The sequence below is a fragment of the Stegostoma tigrinum genome, chromosome 10, assembly GCF_030684315.1.
Source record: "Stegostoma tigrinum isolate sSteTig4 chromosome 10, sSteTig4.hap1, whole genome shotgun sequence".
NCBI lineage: Eukaryota > Metazoa > Chordata > Chondrichthyes > Orectolobiformes > Stegostomatidae > Stegostoma > Stegostoma tigrinum.
In genome coordinates, this window is record NC_081363.1 from 86,614,195 (window position 1) to 86,632,175 (window position 17,981).

Consider the following 17,981-nt stretch of genomic DNA (forward strand, 5'->3'; position numbering starts at 1 on the left):
GATTACATTTAAAGTTAGACTTAAAAGACAAACCAAGTTTATGTAAATCTTAATTGAGAATGTTGGTCACATGCTGTGAATTGAGGGGATTTACTGTCCAATGTTTGATCGTGTATTGCAAACAGGTTATTTTTAATTTTTTAAATCAAATTGCTTTGTTTAAAATTTCTTATTGTGCATAATCCATGATATATTGGTGAAAAATAATCTAAGAATAGGATGAAAAACAAAACAGTTCGCAGTTAACGTGCTATCCATCTTTGTAACCTGAATGAACAGACAATTCTGTAAAATGTTTTAATCTGCAAGAGTGTTAACTGAAGTGGATATTCATGAGTATGTCACTGGGCCTTTGTAACTATCTAATTGTTTAAAGGATGCGAGCATGTTTGAACCTATGTCATTTCTCTATATTATCTTCAAAACTGATGCTTAAAATAAACATTTTTTGACAACTTGGCTTTTATAGAGTTGGATGATTTGAGATTGCGTTATATTTATTTAAAGTGATGTAGGCCGAGTGTCGTTAAGCCTCTGCTTTTGCATAATTGAACAAGTGTAACTGTTGTCCATCTGATTGTCAGAAGGGTGTTGTCACAGTACTTGGATTTTAACCTTTGTGGAATGGAAGTCCACAAGTGCCAGTATTCTTATCAGCTGCTGGACTTCTGCTAATTCATGAACTGAATCTAGAATTATTTGTCAGTGTTTTTGTGAAAACATATCACTGCTGTCACATAGTTCTAGACTTGGTGTGCAATTTGCAACTATGATCTGCTCCCCTTCTGAAGCTTCATAGTTACTCACGTTGGCACAGACATTTAAATCATCTTTGTATTACAGATTGCAGCCTCGATCATGGATCCAAATCGGTTCTTAATGTTTCTCCTCAGCAGATTTGAACTGTTTGAAGTATTTTCTAAGTCTTCAATTCCAAGAAATAAGGTAAATTCCAAGTGTCTTATTTTATTGCTGTTGATGGAGTTTAGATTTAAATCAAGTCTTTGCAAAGATGTTAACTTTGTTGGCCTTTGTTAGCCAGGGGTTATTTTTCGATATCAAATTGTGTTGATAACGAATCCCAGCCTGAAACATGAGCTATTTCTTTCCGCAGATGCTGCCTGACCTGAAGATTCCTTGCATTTTCTGCTTCTTTTGTTTCAGATTCCAATGTTTTTGTTGTTTGGTGTTGTTCTGGCCTGTCATTGTTTCTTGAGTGGGGGTAGCATAATTTTCGCTGTCTCTTCCTCTGGTACTTTTCTGTATCTAAAGAAGATTCTGGCAAGCCCCTTCTAATCTTCCTTCCTTCCTTTTAAATGCCTGGGATATAAGCGATCTGGACCAGGAGACTTATCCACTCTAAGCAGGCAACCTTTCTGGTAAATCCTGCCTATCAATTTTCACCCCATCTATACCTCTGCCATCTCTGCTCCTTCTCGCATTTTGTTAGCATTCCTTTCTAGCTAAGTATCTATACAAAGTACTTGCAAGAAATTCTCATCTTGCCTTGCACTTTGGTGCATATATTGCCCTCTTGGTGCTGATAAGATCACTTCATCTTCCACTATACGCCTATTTATATGCCAGTAGAATATTCTTGGCATCTCTTTAATGTTAACTGTGATTCCATTTCCATATTTTCTCTTGGCCAGAATATTTATAGTAACTGCTTTCTATTCCTACATTTTGTCTTTGCTTTAGTGCATTTGGCTTGGTTTTTTCTTGAGGAATTCAATGGGAGATGTTAATCATCTGTATTAGAGAAAGTAAATAATGGGAGGGATTTCTGAAGAATATCCTTGATGACTATGTTCTCAGCCCAATTTAAAAAAAGGGATTTCCACATCTGATACAGGGAATGAGGTGGGCCAAGTGAACTCATTATCTGTGGGAAATCTCTTCAATAGACATGAAAATGACTATAGATTTAGATTAGTAATGGAGAATGGCAAACAGGAATTCTTGACATGAAAGTGACCCCTTGATTCTTGTTTCATCATATTCTCTGTCTCCAAGGCGTCTGGTTTTGGTTCCCTTGTATGTTGTCTTTATTGGAGTGTATCTGACTGGCATCTGAGACAATATCCTAGACCCTTCTTCAGAAAGGCCTCGGCCCAAAATGTCAGCCTTCCTGCTCCTCTGATGCTGTTTGGCCTGCTGTGTTCATCCAGCTTTACGCTTAGTTACCTCAGATTCTCCAGCATCTGCAGCTCCTACTATCTCTGGCATTTGAGACATCCCTTTGCTTCACTGTGCTACTGCACTTTTGTCATCACTCTTTGATACAGTTTTACACTGGATTGACTTCTTCAATTCCCATTTAAATTAGCCTTATTCCTTATTACGCGTTCTATTTTAGATTCCTATTTGCCATTCCCCATTACTAATTTAAATTTTTTGTCTTGTTCATGTCAATTCAAGTGTTTTCCCACAGATGATGAGTTCACTTGGCCCACCTCATTCCCTGTATCAGATGCAGCAATACCTTTTTTTGATTGGGCTGAGAACATAGTGATCAAGGATATTGTCCTGAGTACTTCAGAAATCCCTCCCATTATTTACTTTTTCTCTAATATAAATGATTAACATCTCCCATTGTCGCCACCGATATAACAACAACATAGTTGTGCATCTGTGATTTCCTTGCAGGTTTGTTGTCCTATATATCTCTCACTTGTTGGCTCCCTTACTATTTGAAGGTTTATTGAACATTCCTGATGATGTGATCATTTCAGTTTTTATTTTGGAACTCTAATCCAACCTTCAAGGACATACTTTCTGCTCAACAGAACAGTCTGTTCTAATCTGTACTGACATCCCACCACCCTTCTCTTCCCTACCCTGTCCATTCTGAACACTTTATAGTTGAAAATTATGTGCCAAGCCCTCACCATTTTTTATACCATTATTGCCAAGATATCGTATTTCCATACCTGTGCTTGTAACTTCCTAATCTGATTGATTACCCTTTGTATGTTAGTATACAATCAGTCAGAACCTGTTGTTATGTTCCTTGTAGACCTATGGGACTACTCCCTTCTCACTCCTTTATATACCTTATTGCTCATTTCTACCACTTTACCTTGGTTACTGTCCCAAGAATCTGAACAGGGTGAAGAAGAAAGCAAAGACTGCATTGCCATTGAAGTCAGCATCGAATTGGAACGCCAATGAGCAGTTGACCTGCTCAGTTCAGATTTGGAAGTTGCCTCTAATCCAACCTCAGAAAAACTCCAAATTAACGAATTTGGTCAGAATTTTCTTCCTTTTGAGGTTAAGGGTGGAGGTGGGCATAAAAGTGGAAGGGGCTACTGCTTTTTGGGGTGAGGAAAACAATTCAGATTTTCTTGCTCAGTTTGTATTTTCTGAACTCATTGTATATGCTTGGGTAAAATGTCACATTTTATGGCTAGGTTCTGCTGCCCTGCACCTTGTCCCTGTCAGGACTGTTCAGGCTTCGATATATGAGCACGATATTTAAAAGGCATTCATGCTCTGCTCCCAGGAGCAACGCAACCCTTGATCATTAACCCCAGCCACCCCCAGAAATGTCAGAGACTAGGCCAAAAATGTCACCACACTTCAGCAATGTGTCCCTAGAGGCGGAAGTAATGGCGTATTGGTATTCATTGAGTTATAGAGGTTTACAGTCACAGAGAACGGCTTTTGAGTCAAAAGCAACCATCAAACTATTCTAATCCCATTTTCCAGCACTTGGCCCACAATCTTGTATGCATTGTTATCTCAAATCCACATCTAAGCACTTCAATGTTGTGTAGGGGTCTGCCTCTGCCACCTTTCAGGCAGTGAGTTTCAGATTTCTGCCACCCTCTGGATATAAACATTTTCCCTCACATCCCCTCCCAAGCCTTGCCCTTTTCATTTAAATCTATGCTCCTTTGTCAGTGAGCCCCCTACCATGGGTCAGTCTTTTCCGTCTACGCTGTTTATTCCCCTCAAAATTTTGTACATCTCAATCATGTTCCCCCTGCAGTCTTCTATACTGCAGTCTCTCTTCATACCTAAAACCCATCAGCCCAGGCAACACCCTAGTAAATCTCCTCTACACACTTTCTAGTGCTGTCATATCCCTCTTATAATGTAGATTACAGAACTGCACATAATACTGTAGTTGTGGCCTTAGCAACATTTTACACGGTTCCATCAGTAGACTCGTAATCTAGAGTCTCAGGAAGTGAGCTGGGGACCAATGTTCAGATCACACTATGGCCAATGGTAGAATTTCAATCCAGTAAATTTACTAACCATACCTCCTATATATACACATCCAAATCATTTATATAAATGATAAAAAGCATGCCCTTCAGAGGGACAGCGGGGATTTGTTGGGCCGAATGGCCTGTAGGGATTCTATTATTCTAAATGGAAATAAAAGCTGGGTGAGGACCATGAAACTATTGTTAATTGTTATAAAGACCCATCTGGTTCACTAATGTCCTGCATCTGTGGAGAAAAATCAGTTCTAAGGAAGGGTCGCTCAAGCTTTTTCTGCAATTTTTGCTTTTGTTTCTGATTTGCAGCATCGGCAGTTCCTTTGGTTTTATTTTTGAGTTAGTGTTATTAGGCATGTGCTGAAGAGGACTGTCTCGCAGGCAATTGGGTGCCAGGCATCTCCATCAGTCATTTAATGTAATTGCCTGTCACTTCATTGCAGCTGCCAATGTAGCACTACTGACACCACAATGATGTTACTATTTTCACGTGTGCCCGGCTCAGGCTGAAAACATAAAAGACTTTACAATGCTCAGCATCTCACAGACCATCAGCTTGCTGACCATTCACCCCAAGTAGCAGAATATGCTTATTTCTAGTGTGCGTTCATGAAAGGCAAGAGCCCAATCACACAGAAAATGGGCTTTTTAGTTGAGATAACAAGGTGTAGAGCTGGATGAACACATCAGGCCAAGCAGGAAGGCTGATGCTTCGGGCCTAGACACTTCTTCAGAAGGGTCTAGGCCCAAAACGTCAGCCTTCCTGCTCTGATGCTGCTTGGCCTGCTGTGTTCATCCAGCTCTACACCTTGTTATCTTAGATTTTCCCGCATCTGCAGTTCCTACTGTCTCTGAAAGTCTTTTTAGTTAAGCCCCCTTTCGAGTTCAGCCCTGTTTGCTTGCCACAGTCAGGTTTGCTGATGTCAGCCAGTATAGATGCTTTACTTTGGCAAACTTGCTGACACAGTCAGCATTCACCACCCCCCAAAACTGTCAGTGATTAAACGCTACAAACCAGATTGTGTCAGACATTCTTTTCCTGAACTAGTTAATATTCTGAGTCCTCACCCCCAATACAGTAAACATGACATGCTAATAAATGCAGAACAGGTACCCGACTAGGAAGGTCCGGAAATACAATCCTCCTGAGAGGTTCCACCATCGGGAAACTGAATTTTTGCCTCACACGTAATGAAGTTTCCCCATCCAGTTTTCTGAAAGCTCCGGCTGGCTGAAAAATTCTGTCTGTATTAACTCATTAAATTAGTGGCAATTTTCTCCGAATAACCTGGATAAATAGTTTTTAAAGAATTGAAGCCAAGCAACATGAACTTTTTATTAAATGTCTTCTGAAGAAGACTTTCATTTCAGACTCAAACTGCTGACTGTTGCTCTCATCATAGGCGCAGCCAGACTTGTTGAGATTCTCCAGCATTTTCTTTTCGTCACTAGGAAATAGCAAGAACTGCAGATGCTGGAGTCAGAGTCAATGCAGTGTGGAGCTGGAGGAACACAGCAGTTCAGGTAGCATCAGAGGAGCAGGAAAGCTGACGTTTTGGGTTGGGACCCTTCTTCGGGACTGCTGAAGGGTCCGGATCTGAACCATTGACTTGCCTGCTCGTCTTAAGCTGCCTTTCTTTTCTCATTGACTTTCAGTTCCTTGATAAGTTGAATGAGACTTACGTATATGTGCATCTTTTTATTGCAGGATGTAATTCAGCAGACCAATGTCCTAATAGAGGAATTGCTACACCTTATCATTATAGTGATTGGTAAGACTTTATTTTATTAATTGAAAGATTGTAATTTATATGTACAACAACAATGCTAATTTATCTGAATCCAATTCTACGAAGTGTAGGACAATGCACAGAAGTGTTCTTAGCTGCAAGAGTTAAGACAGATATAGTTTGTAATACTTGTTATAAATTCATATGAAATTCGCATCCTATTGATCTTAGAATATAATGAATTTGTTAAAAGAATCCAAATTTTTATTGTTCAATTCATATTCAGAAAACAAGGGAACAATTAACAGACTTGGTAATAAAGAGAGAGTATCACAGGAAGGAGAGAAAATGGAAGAGATTAAAAATAGAGGACAAATAGCACTGATTATCAGTAATTGGCAGCAACAGTTTTAAAGTGGGGAAAAAAGGGGAATGACATAACAGAAACAAAAATAGAAAAGTAATGGAGAAAGGCTAAAAACAAAATTGAAAATTGTCTTTATTGTGATGAACTCTCCCAGGCCCGAGAGGACAAAGTGGGGGAAATAATGAGTGAGCAGCAATGGGTTAACCACAGAGCACATCTTTCAGGATGCCTCTCAGATCTCTTGGGATGGTTGTCTTCCCCATAATCACACTGGAGATGAGATATTTTCCTAACTTGCACAATGTCTTCATCTGACTTACCTGAAGTAAATTTTTTTGTAGAAGTAACTCCGAAAAGGCATTTGATTAGTTCTGTGCCAAAGATTACTCAAAATAAAACCACAAATGCAAGAGTTAATAAAATGTGAGGCTGGATGAACACAGCAGGCCCAGCAGCATCTCAGGAGCACAAAAGCTGACGTTTCGGGCCTGAACCCTCCTTCAGAGAGGGGGATGGGGTGAGGGTTCTGGAATAAATAGGGAGAGAGGGGGAGGCGGACCGAAGATGGAGAGAAAAGAAGATAGGTGGAGAGTAGAGTATAGGTGGGGAGGTGGGGAGAGGATAGGTCAGTCCAGGGAAGATGGACAGGTCAAGGAGGTGGGATGAGGTTAGTAGGTAGGAGATGGAGGTGCGGCTTGGGGTGGGAGGAAGGGATGGGTGAGAGGAAGAACAGGTTAGGGAGGGAGAGACAGGCTGGACTGGTTTTGGGATGCAGTGGGTGGAGGGGAAGAGCTGGGCTGGTTGTGTGGTGCAGTGGGGGAAGGGGATGAACTGGGCTGGTTTTGGGATGCGGTGGGGAAAGGGGAGATTTTGAAGCTGGTGAAGTCCACATTGATACCATTGGGCTGCAGGGTTCCCAAGCGGAATATGAGTTGCTGTTCCTGCAACCTTTGGGTGGCATCATTGTGGCACTGCAGGAGGCCCATGATGGACATATCATCTAAAGAATGTGAGGGGGAGTGGAAATGGTTTGCGACTGGGAGGTGCAGTTGTTTATTGCGAACCGAGCGGAGGTGTTCTGCAAAGTGGTCCCCAAGCCTCCGCTTGGTTTCTCCAATGTAGAGGAAGCCACAATGGGTACAGTGTACCACATTGGCAGATGAGCAGGTGAACCTCTGTTTAATATGGAAAGTCATCTTGGGGCCTGGGATAGGGGTGAGGGAGGTGGTGTGGGGGCAAGTGTAGCATTTCCTGCGGTTGCGGGGGAAGGTGCCGGGTGCGGTGGGGTTGGAGGGCAGTGTGGAGTGAAAAAGGGAGTCACGGAGAGAGCAGTCTGTCCGGAAAGCAGACAAGGGTGGGGATGGAAAAATGTCTTGGGTGGTGGGGTCGGATTGTAGATGGCGGAAGTGTCAGAGGATGATGCGTTGTATCCGGAGGTTGGTGGGGTGGTGTATGAGAACAAGGGGGATCCTCTTTGGGCGGTTGTGGCGGGGGTGGGGTGTGAGGGATGTGTTGCGGGAAATGCAGGAGATGTGGTCAAGGGCATTCTCAACCACTGTGGGGGGAAAGTTGCGGTCCTTGAAGAACTTGGACATCTGGGATGTGCAGGAGTGGAATGCCTCATCGTGGGAGCAGATACGGTGGAGGCGGAGGAATTGGGAATAGGGGATGGAATTTTTGCAGGAGGGTGGGTGGGAGGAGGTGTATTCTAGGTAGCTGTGGGAGTCGGTGGGCTTGAAATGGACATCTGTTACAAGCTAGTATCAGAGATAATGGGAACTGCAGATGCTGGAGAATCCAAGATAATAAAGTGTGAAGCTGGATGAACACAGCAGGCCAAGCAGCATCTCAGGAGCACAAAAGCTGACGTTTCGGGCCTAGACCCTTCATCAGAGAGGGGGATGGGGGGAGGGAACTGGAATAAATAGGGAGAGAGGGGGAGGCGGACCGAAGATGGAGAGTAAAGAAGATAGGTGGAGAGGGTGTAGGTGGGGAGGTAGGGAGGGGATAGGTCAGTCCAGGGAAGACGGACAGGTCAAGGAGGTGGGATGAGGTTAGTAGGTAGCTGGGGGTGCGGCTTGGGGTGGGAGGAAGGGATGGGTGAGAGGAAGAACCGGTTAGGGAGGCAGAGACAGGTTGGACTGGTTTTGGGATGCAGTGGGTGGGGGGGAAGAGCTGGGCTGGTTGTGTGGTGCAGCGGGGGGAGGGGATGAACTGGGCTGGTTTAGGGATGCAGTGGGGGAAGGGGAGATTTTGAAACTGGTGAAGTCCACATTGATACCATATGGCTGCAGGGTTCCCAGGCGGAATATGAGTTGCTGTTCCTGCAACCTTCGGGTGGCATCATTGTGGCAGTGCAGGATGCCCATGATGGACATGTCATCAAGAGAATGGGAGGGGGAGTGGAAATGGTTTGCGACTGGGAGGTGCAGTTGTTTGTTGCGAACTGAGCGGAGGTGTTCTGCAAAGCGGTCCCCAAGCCTCCGCTTGGTTTCCCCAATGTAGAGAAAGCCGCACCGGGTACAGTGGATGCAGTATACCACATTGGCAGATGTGCAGGTGAACCTCTGCTTAATGTGGAATGTCATCTTGGGGCCTGGGATGGGGGTGAGGGAGGAGGTGTGGGGACAAGTGTAGCATTTCCTGCGGTTGCAGGGGAAGGTGCCGGGTGTGGTGGGGTTGGAGGGCAGTGTGGAGCGAACAAGGGAGTCACGGAGAGAGTGGTCTCTCCGGAAAGCAGACAGGGGTGGGGATGGAAAAATGTCTTGGGTGGTGGGGTCGGATTGTAAATGGCGGAAGTGTCGGAGGATAATGCGTTGTATCCGGAGGTTGGTAGGGTGGTGTGTGAGAACGAGGGGGATCCTCTTGGGGCGGTTGTGGCGGGGGCGGGGTGTGAGGGATGTGTCGCGGGAAATGCGGGAGACGCGGTCAAGGGCGTTCTCAATCACCGTGGGGGGGAAGTTGCTTCCACGATAAGACATTCCACTCCCGCACATCCCAGATGTCCAAGTTCTTTAAGGACCGCAACTTCCCCCCCACGGTGATTGAGAACGCCCTTGACCGCGTCTCCCGCATTTCCCGCGACACATCCCTCACACCCCGCCCCCGCCACAACCGCCCCAAGAGGATCCCCCTCGTTCTCACACACCACCCTACCAACCTCCGGATACAACGCATTATCCTCCGACACTTCCGCCATTTACAATCCGACCCCACCACCCAAGACATTTTTCCATCCCTACCCCTGTCTGCTTTCCGGAGAGACCACTCTCTCCGTGACTCCCTTGTTCGCTCCACACTGCCCTCCAACCCCACCACACCCGGCACCTACCCCTGCAACCGCAGGAAATGCTACACTTGTCCCCACACCTCCTCCCTCACCCCCATCCCAGGCCCCAAGATGACATTCCACATTAAGCAGAGGTTCACCTGCACATCTGCCAATGTGGTATACTGCATCCACTGTACCCGGTGCGGCTTTCTCTACATTGGGGAAACCAAGCGGAGGCTTGGGGACCGCTTTGCAGAACACCTCCGCTCAGTTCGCAACAAACAACTGCACCTCCCAGTCGCAAACCATTTCCACTCCCCCTCCCATTCTCTTGATGACATGTCCATCATGGGCCTCCTGCACTGCCACAATGATGCCACCCGAAGGTTGCAGGAACAGCAACTCATATTCCGCCTGGGAACCCTGCAGCCATATGGTATCAATGTGGACTTCACCAGTTTCAAAATCTCCCCTTCCCCCACTGCATCCCTAAACCAGCCCAGTTCATCCCCTCCCCCCGCTGCACCACACAACCAGCCCAGCTCTTCCCCCCCCACCCACTGCATCCCAAAACCAGTCCAACCTGTCTCTGCCTCCCTAACCGGTTCTTCCTCTCACCCATCCCTTCCTCCCACCCCAAGCCGCACCCCCAGCTACCTGCTAACCTCATCCCACCTCCTTGACCTGTCCGTCTTCCCTGGACTGACCTATCCCCTCCCTACCTCCCCACCTATCTTCTTTACTCTCCATCTTCGGTCCGCCTCCCCCTCTCTCCCTATTTATTCCAGTTCCCTCCCCCCATCCCCCTCTCTGATGAAGGGTCTAGGCCCGAAACGTCAGCTTTTGTGCTCCTGAGATGCTGCTTGGCCTGCTGTGTTCATCCAGCTTCACACTTTATTATCTGTTACAAGCTGGTTGCCTGAGATGAGCCCAGTTCGTCCCCTCCCCCCACTGCACCACACAACCAGCCTAGCTCTTCCCCTCCACCCACTGCATCCCAAAACCAGTCCAGCCTGTCTCTTCCTCCCTAACCTGTTCTTCCTCTCACCCATCCCTTCCTCCCACCCCAAGCCGCACCTCCATCTCCTACCTACTAACCTCATCCCACCTCCTTGACCTGTCCGTCTTCCCTGGACTGACCTATCCCCTCCCTACCTCCCCACCTATACTCTCCTCTCCACCTATCTTCTTTTCTCCATCTTCGGTCCGCCTCTCCCTCTCTCCCTATTTATTCCAGAACCCTCACCCCATCCCCCTCTCTGATGAAGGGTCTAGGCCCGAAATGTCAGCTTTTGTGCTCCTGAGATGCTGCTGGGCCTGCTGTGTTCATCCAGCCTCACATTTTATTATCTTGGATTCTCCAGCATCTGCAGTTCCCATTATCACAAATGCAGGAGTTAGCTTGTTGACATTCATGTAATTGGGAAGCAGGAAACACAACATTCCCCCTATCCTCATTTATCTATTGAGCAAGATGTTACCAGTAGTGTTCCCGAGATCATAGAATCCCTACAGTGTGGAAACAGGCCATGCAGTCCAACAAGTGCACATTGCCCCTCTGAAGAGCATTCCACCCGGACCCATTCCCCTACCCTTACATTTCCCATGTCTAACCAACCCGACCTAAACATCCCGGGGTACTGTGGGCAATTTAGCACAGCCAATCCACCTACCCTGCACATCTTTGGACCTTGGGAGGAATCCGGAGCACCCAGAGGAAACCTGCACAGACATGGGGAGAACACCCAAGCTCCGCACAGACAGTCACCTGAGGCTGGATTTGAACCTGGGTCCCTGGTGCTGAGAGGCAGCAGTGCTCACCACTGAGCCACTGTGTCATTGTATTCATCCCTCACAATCTTTCACCATATTTATCAATATCTTGGATGATGGAATAGGGAGTTGCCGGCGGTATTAAGTTAGGACTTAGAATTATTCTATGTAGTTAGAAGCAGAAAGTTACAAAGAGGCACAGACAGCTAAATGAGTTGACAAAAGTTTGCTGGATGGAGTTCAATGTGGGGAAGCGAGAGGCCAATCACTTTGGATCTGAGAAAATAAAAAATATTTTAATGATCTGAAAGTAGGAACTCAGATTTGTAAAAAGGCATTTGGGTGTCCCAGTTTTCTGAAACCAAATGCACAGGTTAATGAAAATGAGTAAACTTGTTGGATTTTCTCTTATGGTTTGGGATATAAAGGAGTACAAAATGTTGCAGCTGTACAACATTTTTGGCAGATCTCATCTGAAGCATTATGTTCAGTTCTGGCTACCATGCCACAAGAAGGATATTTTGGCCTGAGAGATGCAGCATAACTTAAAGGGACTTAAATGGTTAAATTATAAGAATGCTTTGTACAATCTTGTCATGCATTCCATTGAGTTTAGAAGATTGAGGCAAGATCTGGTAGAAATATTTAACATGATAAGGAGAAACTGTTTCCTCTCACTTGGATAGAGTGATTTTAAAATGAGGGCTCAGCTGTTTAAGAGTAAAATTGCTTTTACATGAAAATAGTAGTGGAAACTTGGAACATACTCTGGCAAATTCTATAGATGCTGATTGTCCATTAGCATTTACCGGTCTGAACTGGGTAGATTTTTGTAAGGCAAATCTATTTAGTGATATGGATGGTAGGTAGGTGGAATTGAGGTATGCACCTGTTATGACCTAAGTGTGTCCTGGATCAGAGATTCAGGAGGTTGAATGACTTGTTGCTGTGTTTCTGCATCTGATCATCAGAGACACAGAATCTGCTTATAACAGAGATGGCACTAATCCCAAAGGAATATCTGGTGTAATCGCAAACTTTGTAACACTAGAAATTATTCACTTTTAAGAAATCTGTGAACATTTAACTTTACATTATAAATTGCTTCAACACTTTGTCTTCCTTTTCAACAGTCACTTGAACAAAATGTGTTTCTAACCTGATTGTGGGGAAATATTAGAATTTATGAAAAGACATTTTATTAATGTTGACAAGTTTGCAGCTGGTGAAAGAATGTCTTTTGTTTAATTCATGCACACAGCCATGAAAAACCAAGTCTGATGTAGCTGATCCTTACTCCCTCACTAAATCTAACGAATTTGCATTTTGTTCATCTTAAGGGGAGCGTTATGTTCCAGGAGTGGGCCATGTGAAGAAAGATGATGTCACTTTGAGGGAAGTGATCCATTTACTTTGTATTGAGCCAATGCCTCACAGTGAACTAGCAAAATCATTACCTGAGAATGTGAGTTTCCTCATTTTGATACGTTTTCATAGTGTATTGAACCTTGAGGGAGGCAAAGATGAAGAAATTTGCATCTAAGTAGTTCCACCAGCATCTGCTAAAGCATCCTGTAGCCAGTGAATTCCCATTGTTAGATAATATATGCAGCAATTTGCTCACAGAACTGTCCCAAAAAAACAGCAACGTGATGACAACCAGACTATTTGTGTTAGTGATTTTGTTTGAATCATTAATGATTACCAGGTCATGGGAACAAACTCCTCCGCTGTTCGTTGAAATAGTGTTTTGGGCTCTTTGATGTTCACCTGGGTTTAATGTCTTATCTGAAAGATGGCAACCCTGACCGTGCAACTGTCCTGTATTGGAGAATAACAGTCCAGATTGTTGTACTCGTGTCTGAAATGACACTTGAACCTGTGAACTTAGTCGTGTATATCAGGGGTGCACACTATAAATAATCTTTATGCGAGATGTTCATAGACTAGTAACTTTGCTAAAATGGGTTTTTCTGTTGTACACCCCAAGTGATGGTGTCATTTTATTAAATTTTCATAATGTAATAGAAGTGTTGCAGTACAGAGCTGAAAGCCCTATGGATATCTCAAGCAGTGCAACTGTATAGTTAATCCTTAATACTTTAAAAGTACATTTTACCTTAATTTGTTAACCTGGTCCAAACAAGTTCATGGTATGCAATCCATTCCTTGTTTATAACTTCCAACTTATGGGTTGTCTGACAAGCTCTAGATTCCATGTAACTCATTGCAGTTACAACATTTTAATTCCTTTATTAACATCTATGCGTAGAACTACATAGAATAAACAGTTGAGAATGTGCCTTTCAGCCCATCTTGTTGATGCTGATCTTTACGTTCCACACAGGTCTTCTCTCTGTTCTTACAACACTGTTGTCATAGCCGGCATTGTGTGCTGCTGTCTTGAAACAACATTGCCACTTAATTTGATAATAACCAATTGCATTTGTAAGGCATTGTTTTGAAGGATAGGAGGCTAGAGTGGAGAACCAAAGTCGCAGTCAAAGAGGAGGATTTTGTGGTGATGTTGAAAGTAGTCAGGAAGAGAACATCTAGAATATTCCAGAGGGCACACCTGGTTACATAGTTCCATACCAGGAGCAACAAATTCTTTCACTTTTCAGTTAAAACCTATATTTGTGGAATACCAACTAAATCTCCGATCCCAGCTTCTCTAGACTCTCCATATGATTGTTCTAATGAAGAGTCTTTGGATTAGGATCATTGATTCTGTTTCTGTCTTCCCAAATGCTGCCTAAACTGCTGCATTTGTCCAGCACTTTATTTTTACTCCTTTATACCGTAATCCCTCATTCCTTGTACCATTCTGATAAATCTTGTCGGTATTAAATGAGCTACAGAGGAGCAGGAGAAGGCAGGGGCAGTGTTTAGGACTGGAGGGGAATAAGTGGCAGCCGGGACTTGACAGTGGGATGATATATTAAAAAGCAGATATGCTTAGCTGACTAGATATTGGAGGTTGTTGAGGATGGATGTGGAATCCAGGTGGAGAGGATGCAGAATTTCAGTTATCAGAACTTTTGGATCTTAATACATGGTGTGTCATTAATGTTGAGTGGAATTGAGAGATTTCCTGTAGTGACTTCTGCTAATGCTTCAGCAAGGGAAGGAAATTATATATAAATGTGCTTTAGGTTTAGTTTGGGAACATAGTTTTCTCAGCCTGTGTTCCATGTTTACAGATTTCTTCCTGCTCTAGATCGTTGGTAGTCTGCTTTCTTTAGCTACACGTTGAGCATAGTTCCTCTCATTTTATTTAAGAAAAAAGTTCCGCCTCTGCAAATTCTCACTGATCTGAACTCTGACCTGGTTTCTCTGGCAGTTTTGGAATCATAGAATTAAACAGGCAGCATGGTGCCTCAATGGTTAGCACTGCTGCCTCACAGCACCGAGCACAAGGGCTCGATTCCACCCTTGGGCAGCTGTCTTTGTGGAGTTTGTACATTCTCCTCTTGTCTGTGTGGGTTCCCTCCAGATGCTTTGGTTTCCTCTCTCAGTCCAAAGATCTGCAGGTTTGATGGATTGGTCATGCTAAATTGCCTATATTGTCCAGGGGTATGGAGGTTGGTGGATTACCCTTAGGAAATGTAAGGTTACAGGGATTGGGTGGATCTAGGTGGGATGCTCTTTGCAGAGGTGGTGTGGACTCAGTGGGCTGGATGGCCTGCTTCCTGCCTTGAAAGCCTTGATCCAGTTCCTAGATTTTAGTGGCCAGTACTGAAAACAATAATTTAGCTGATCAGTAGTCATTAATAGCTTAAGAATACCTGCTGATTTATGACTGGAATTTATCTGTAATACATCTATGGGGCTTTTTTTTTGCTGCACTAACGGAGCAAGTTAATTGCAGACTATTGTTGATCATAGAAGGGCTCTGTCCTTGGGCCTCTACTGTTTGTAATTTTTATTAATGACTTGGACGAGGGAATTAAAGGATGGGTCAGCAAGTTTGCAGACGACACGAAGGTTGGAGGTGTCGTTGACAGTATAGAGGGCTTTTATAGGCTGCAGCGGGACATTGACAGGATGCAGAGATGGGCTGAGAGGTGGCAGATGGAGTTCAACCTGGATAAATGCGAGGTGATGCATTTTGGAAGGTCGAATTTGAAAGCTGAGTACAGGATTAAGGATAGGATTCTTGGCAGTGTGGAGGAACAGAGGGATCTTGGTGTGCAGATACATAGATCCCTTAAAATGGCCACCCAAGTGGACAGGGTTGTTAAGAAAGCATATGGTGTTTTGGCTTTCATTAACAGGGGGATTGAGTTTAAGAGTCGTGAGATCTTGTTGCAGCTCTATAAAACTTTGGTTAGACCGCACTTGGAATACTGCGTCCAGTTCTGGGTGCCCTATTATAGGAAAGATGTGGATGCTTTGGAGAGGGTTCAGAGGAGGTTTACCAGGATGCTGCCTGGACTGGAGGGCTTATCTTATGAGGAGAGGTTGACTGAGCTCGGTCTCTTTTCATTGGAGAAAGGAGGAGGAGAGGGGACCTAATTGAGGTATACAAGATAATGAGAGGCATAGATAGAGTTGATAGCCAGAGACTATTTCCCAGGGCGGAAATGGCTAGCACGAGGGGTCATAGTTTTAAGCTGGTTGGAGGAAAGTATAGAGGGGATGTCAGAGGCGGGTTCTTTACACAGAGAGTTGTGAGAGCATGGAATGCGTTGCCAGCAGCAGTTGTGGAAGCAAGGTCATTGGGGTCATTTAAGAGACTGCTGGACATGTATATGGTCTCAGAAATTTGAGGGTGCATACATGAGGATCAATGGTCGGCACAACATTGTGGGCTGAAGGGCCTGTTCTGTGCTGTACTGTTCTATGTTCTATGTTCTATACTGCAGAATAGGTTTAATTTGCCTTTGCTGTGCTGTTTTATCCCCCCACATTTAGCTTTACCCTATGTTAAAACACTGGGATTTTACTTTACCAGTTAGCTAATACTGGTCTCATAAGAATTGCTGTAATGCAACCTCACTTTCTGAAACCTAAAATATGCTGTTCAGTAGCGCACACTGATTTGGTAGATCTGCACATTGCAAACAAGACAATAGAAACAGACCTTTTGATCAAACATCTGGCATCATTAAAAATGTTTTACATAGCTTGAACAATGTTAATTTGATATTAGCTTGCAGTAGTAATCATACACTTTTTTTAGAAAAAAATCTGAAAATTGATGTTTGTGTTAAATTATTTTAACAGGAAAATAATGAAACTGGTTTGGAAAATGTTATACATCAGGTGGCCACTTTCAAGTAAGTCTAGTTATATTCCTGTGCTTTTTTTCAGCAGTCTGAACTAACAGCACCAGGTTTTGAGGTCAGAAGTATGTTTTTCATTTAACCCTCTTCCTTGTTGAAGCTGGCTTTTTTCACAAGTGTTTTAATTTGTAACTAACACTCCAATAAGTTACAATTTTTCATTTTAAACTTCCAACATTGATAATGCTGGGAACCTTACCTGCCTATTGCTGTGGGTACACAGGTTGTGAACAATATAAACATGCAATCGTATGATTAGAAGCACAAATAAACCACTTGGTCCCTTGACACTGCTATACTGTTCAGCCAGATTTTGGCTGATCTAATTACCACACATTCCTACTTACCCATGATAACCTAGAGGAGGTGATGCTGTAGTGGGGTTGTGACCGCACTGTTAATCCAGAGACCCAGAAAGTGTTATACATCAGATGGCCACTTAAGTCTATTTTGCCTGGGTTTAGATCCTGTTGCAGCTGATGGTGCAGTTTGAATTCAATTAAAAAAAACGTCTGGAATTAATGATGACCATGTCACAATTGTCAGGAAAAAATCTGTCTGCTTCAGTAATGTGCTTTAGGGAAGGAAACCTTACCTGGTCTTTCTCTAAACCCGCACTAATGTGATTGACTCCTAACTGCCCTGTGAAATGGCACAGCAAGTCTTTCAGTTTTAAGAGCCACTAGAAAAGAGAAAAGGAATGAAAACAACAGACAACCTGCCATCAACTAAAGCACTGGGAATGCTGCAAGCATAGCTGACCCTGCAGAATCTTCCTTACTAAAATATAGTAGCAAAATTGGGAGAACTGCATGACATTGTCATACCTATAGAGTCGTTCGTACCTTAATGTCGTAATGTCCCAAACTCTACCGTCACCAACCTTGTCCCACCAGCAGGACAGACCCAAAAAAAGTGGTTGCACTGGTATCTTGAGGAGAATCTGTCCCAAGAGCCCTTGGCATTGACTGTAGACTCGTGAAGTCTTATGGCATCAAGACAACGAACCTGCTGATTGCCATGTCAATCCACTCAATACTGCACCATGTTGAACAGCACTTGGAGGAAACATGAGGGTGACAAGGGTGTAGAACGTACTCTGGGTGAGAGATTTCAATGCCTACCACCTAGAGTGGTTTGGCAGCAATATTACTGATCAAGCCCACTGGGTCCTAAAGGAGATAGCCACAAAGCTAGGTCTGCAGCAGGTGATGAGGGAACCAACGACCGGGGAAAAATACACTCAACCTCATCCTTTCTGAACTGCCGTCTGCAGATATCTCTATCCATGTCCGTATTAGTACGAGGGACCACCGTACT

At 44.1% G+C, this 17,981-nt stretch overlaps 1 protein-coding gene across 3 annotated transcripts in view; it reads left to right on the plus strand.

Annotated features, from left to right (window-relative positions):
- Positions 1-17,981, plus strand: part of ubr1 (ubiquitin protein ligase E3 component n-recognin 1) — a 215,126-nt gene that overhangs the window by 88,706 nt on the left and 108,439 nt on the right. For 2 of the 3 annotated variants that reach the window (XM_048537077.2, XM_048537078.2), the window contains 4 exons: positions 844-945; positions 5,941-6,004; positions 12,714-12,838; positions 16,603-16,655. In XM_048537077.2, the coding sequence (XP_048393034.2) occupies positions 844-945; positions 5,941-6,004; positions 12,714-12,838; positions 16,603-16,655 (344 nt within the window). The remainder of the gene's footprint in view (positions 1-843; positions 946-5,940; positions 6,005-12,713; positions 12,839-16,602; positions 16,656-17,981) is intronic. The other variant, XM_059649358.1, reaches the window with a different exon arrangement.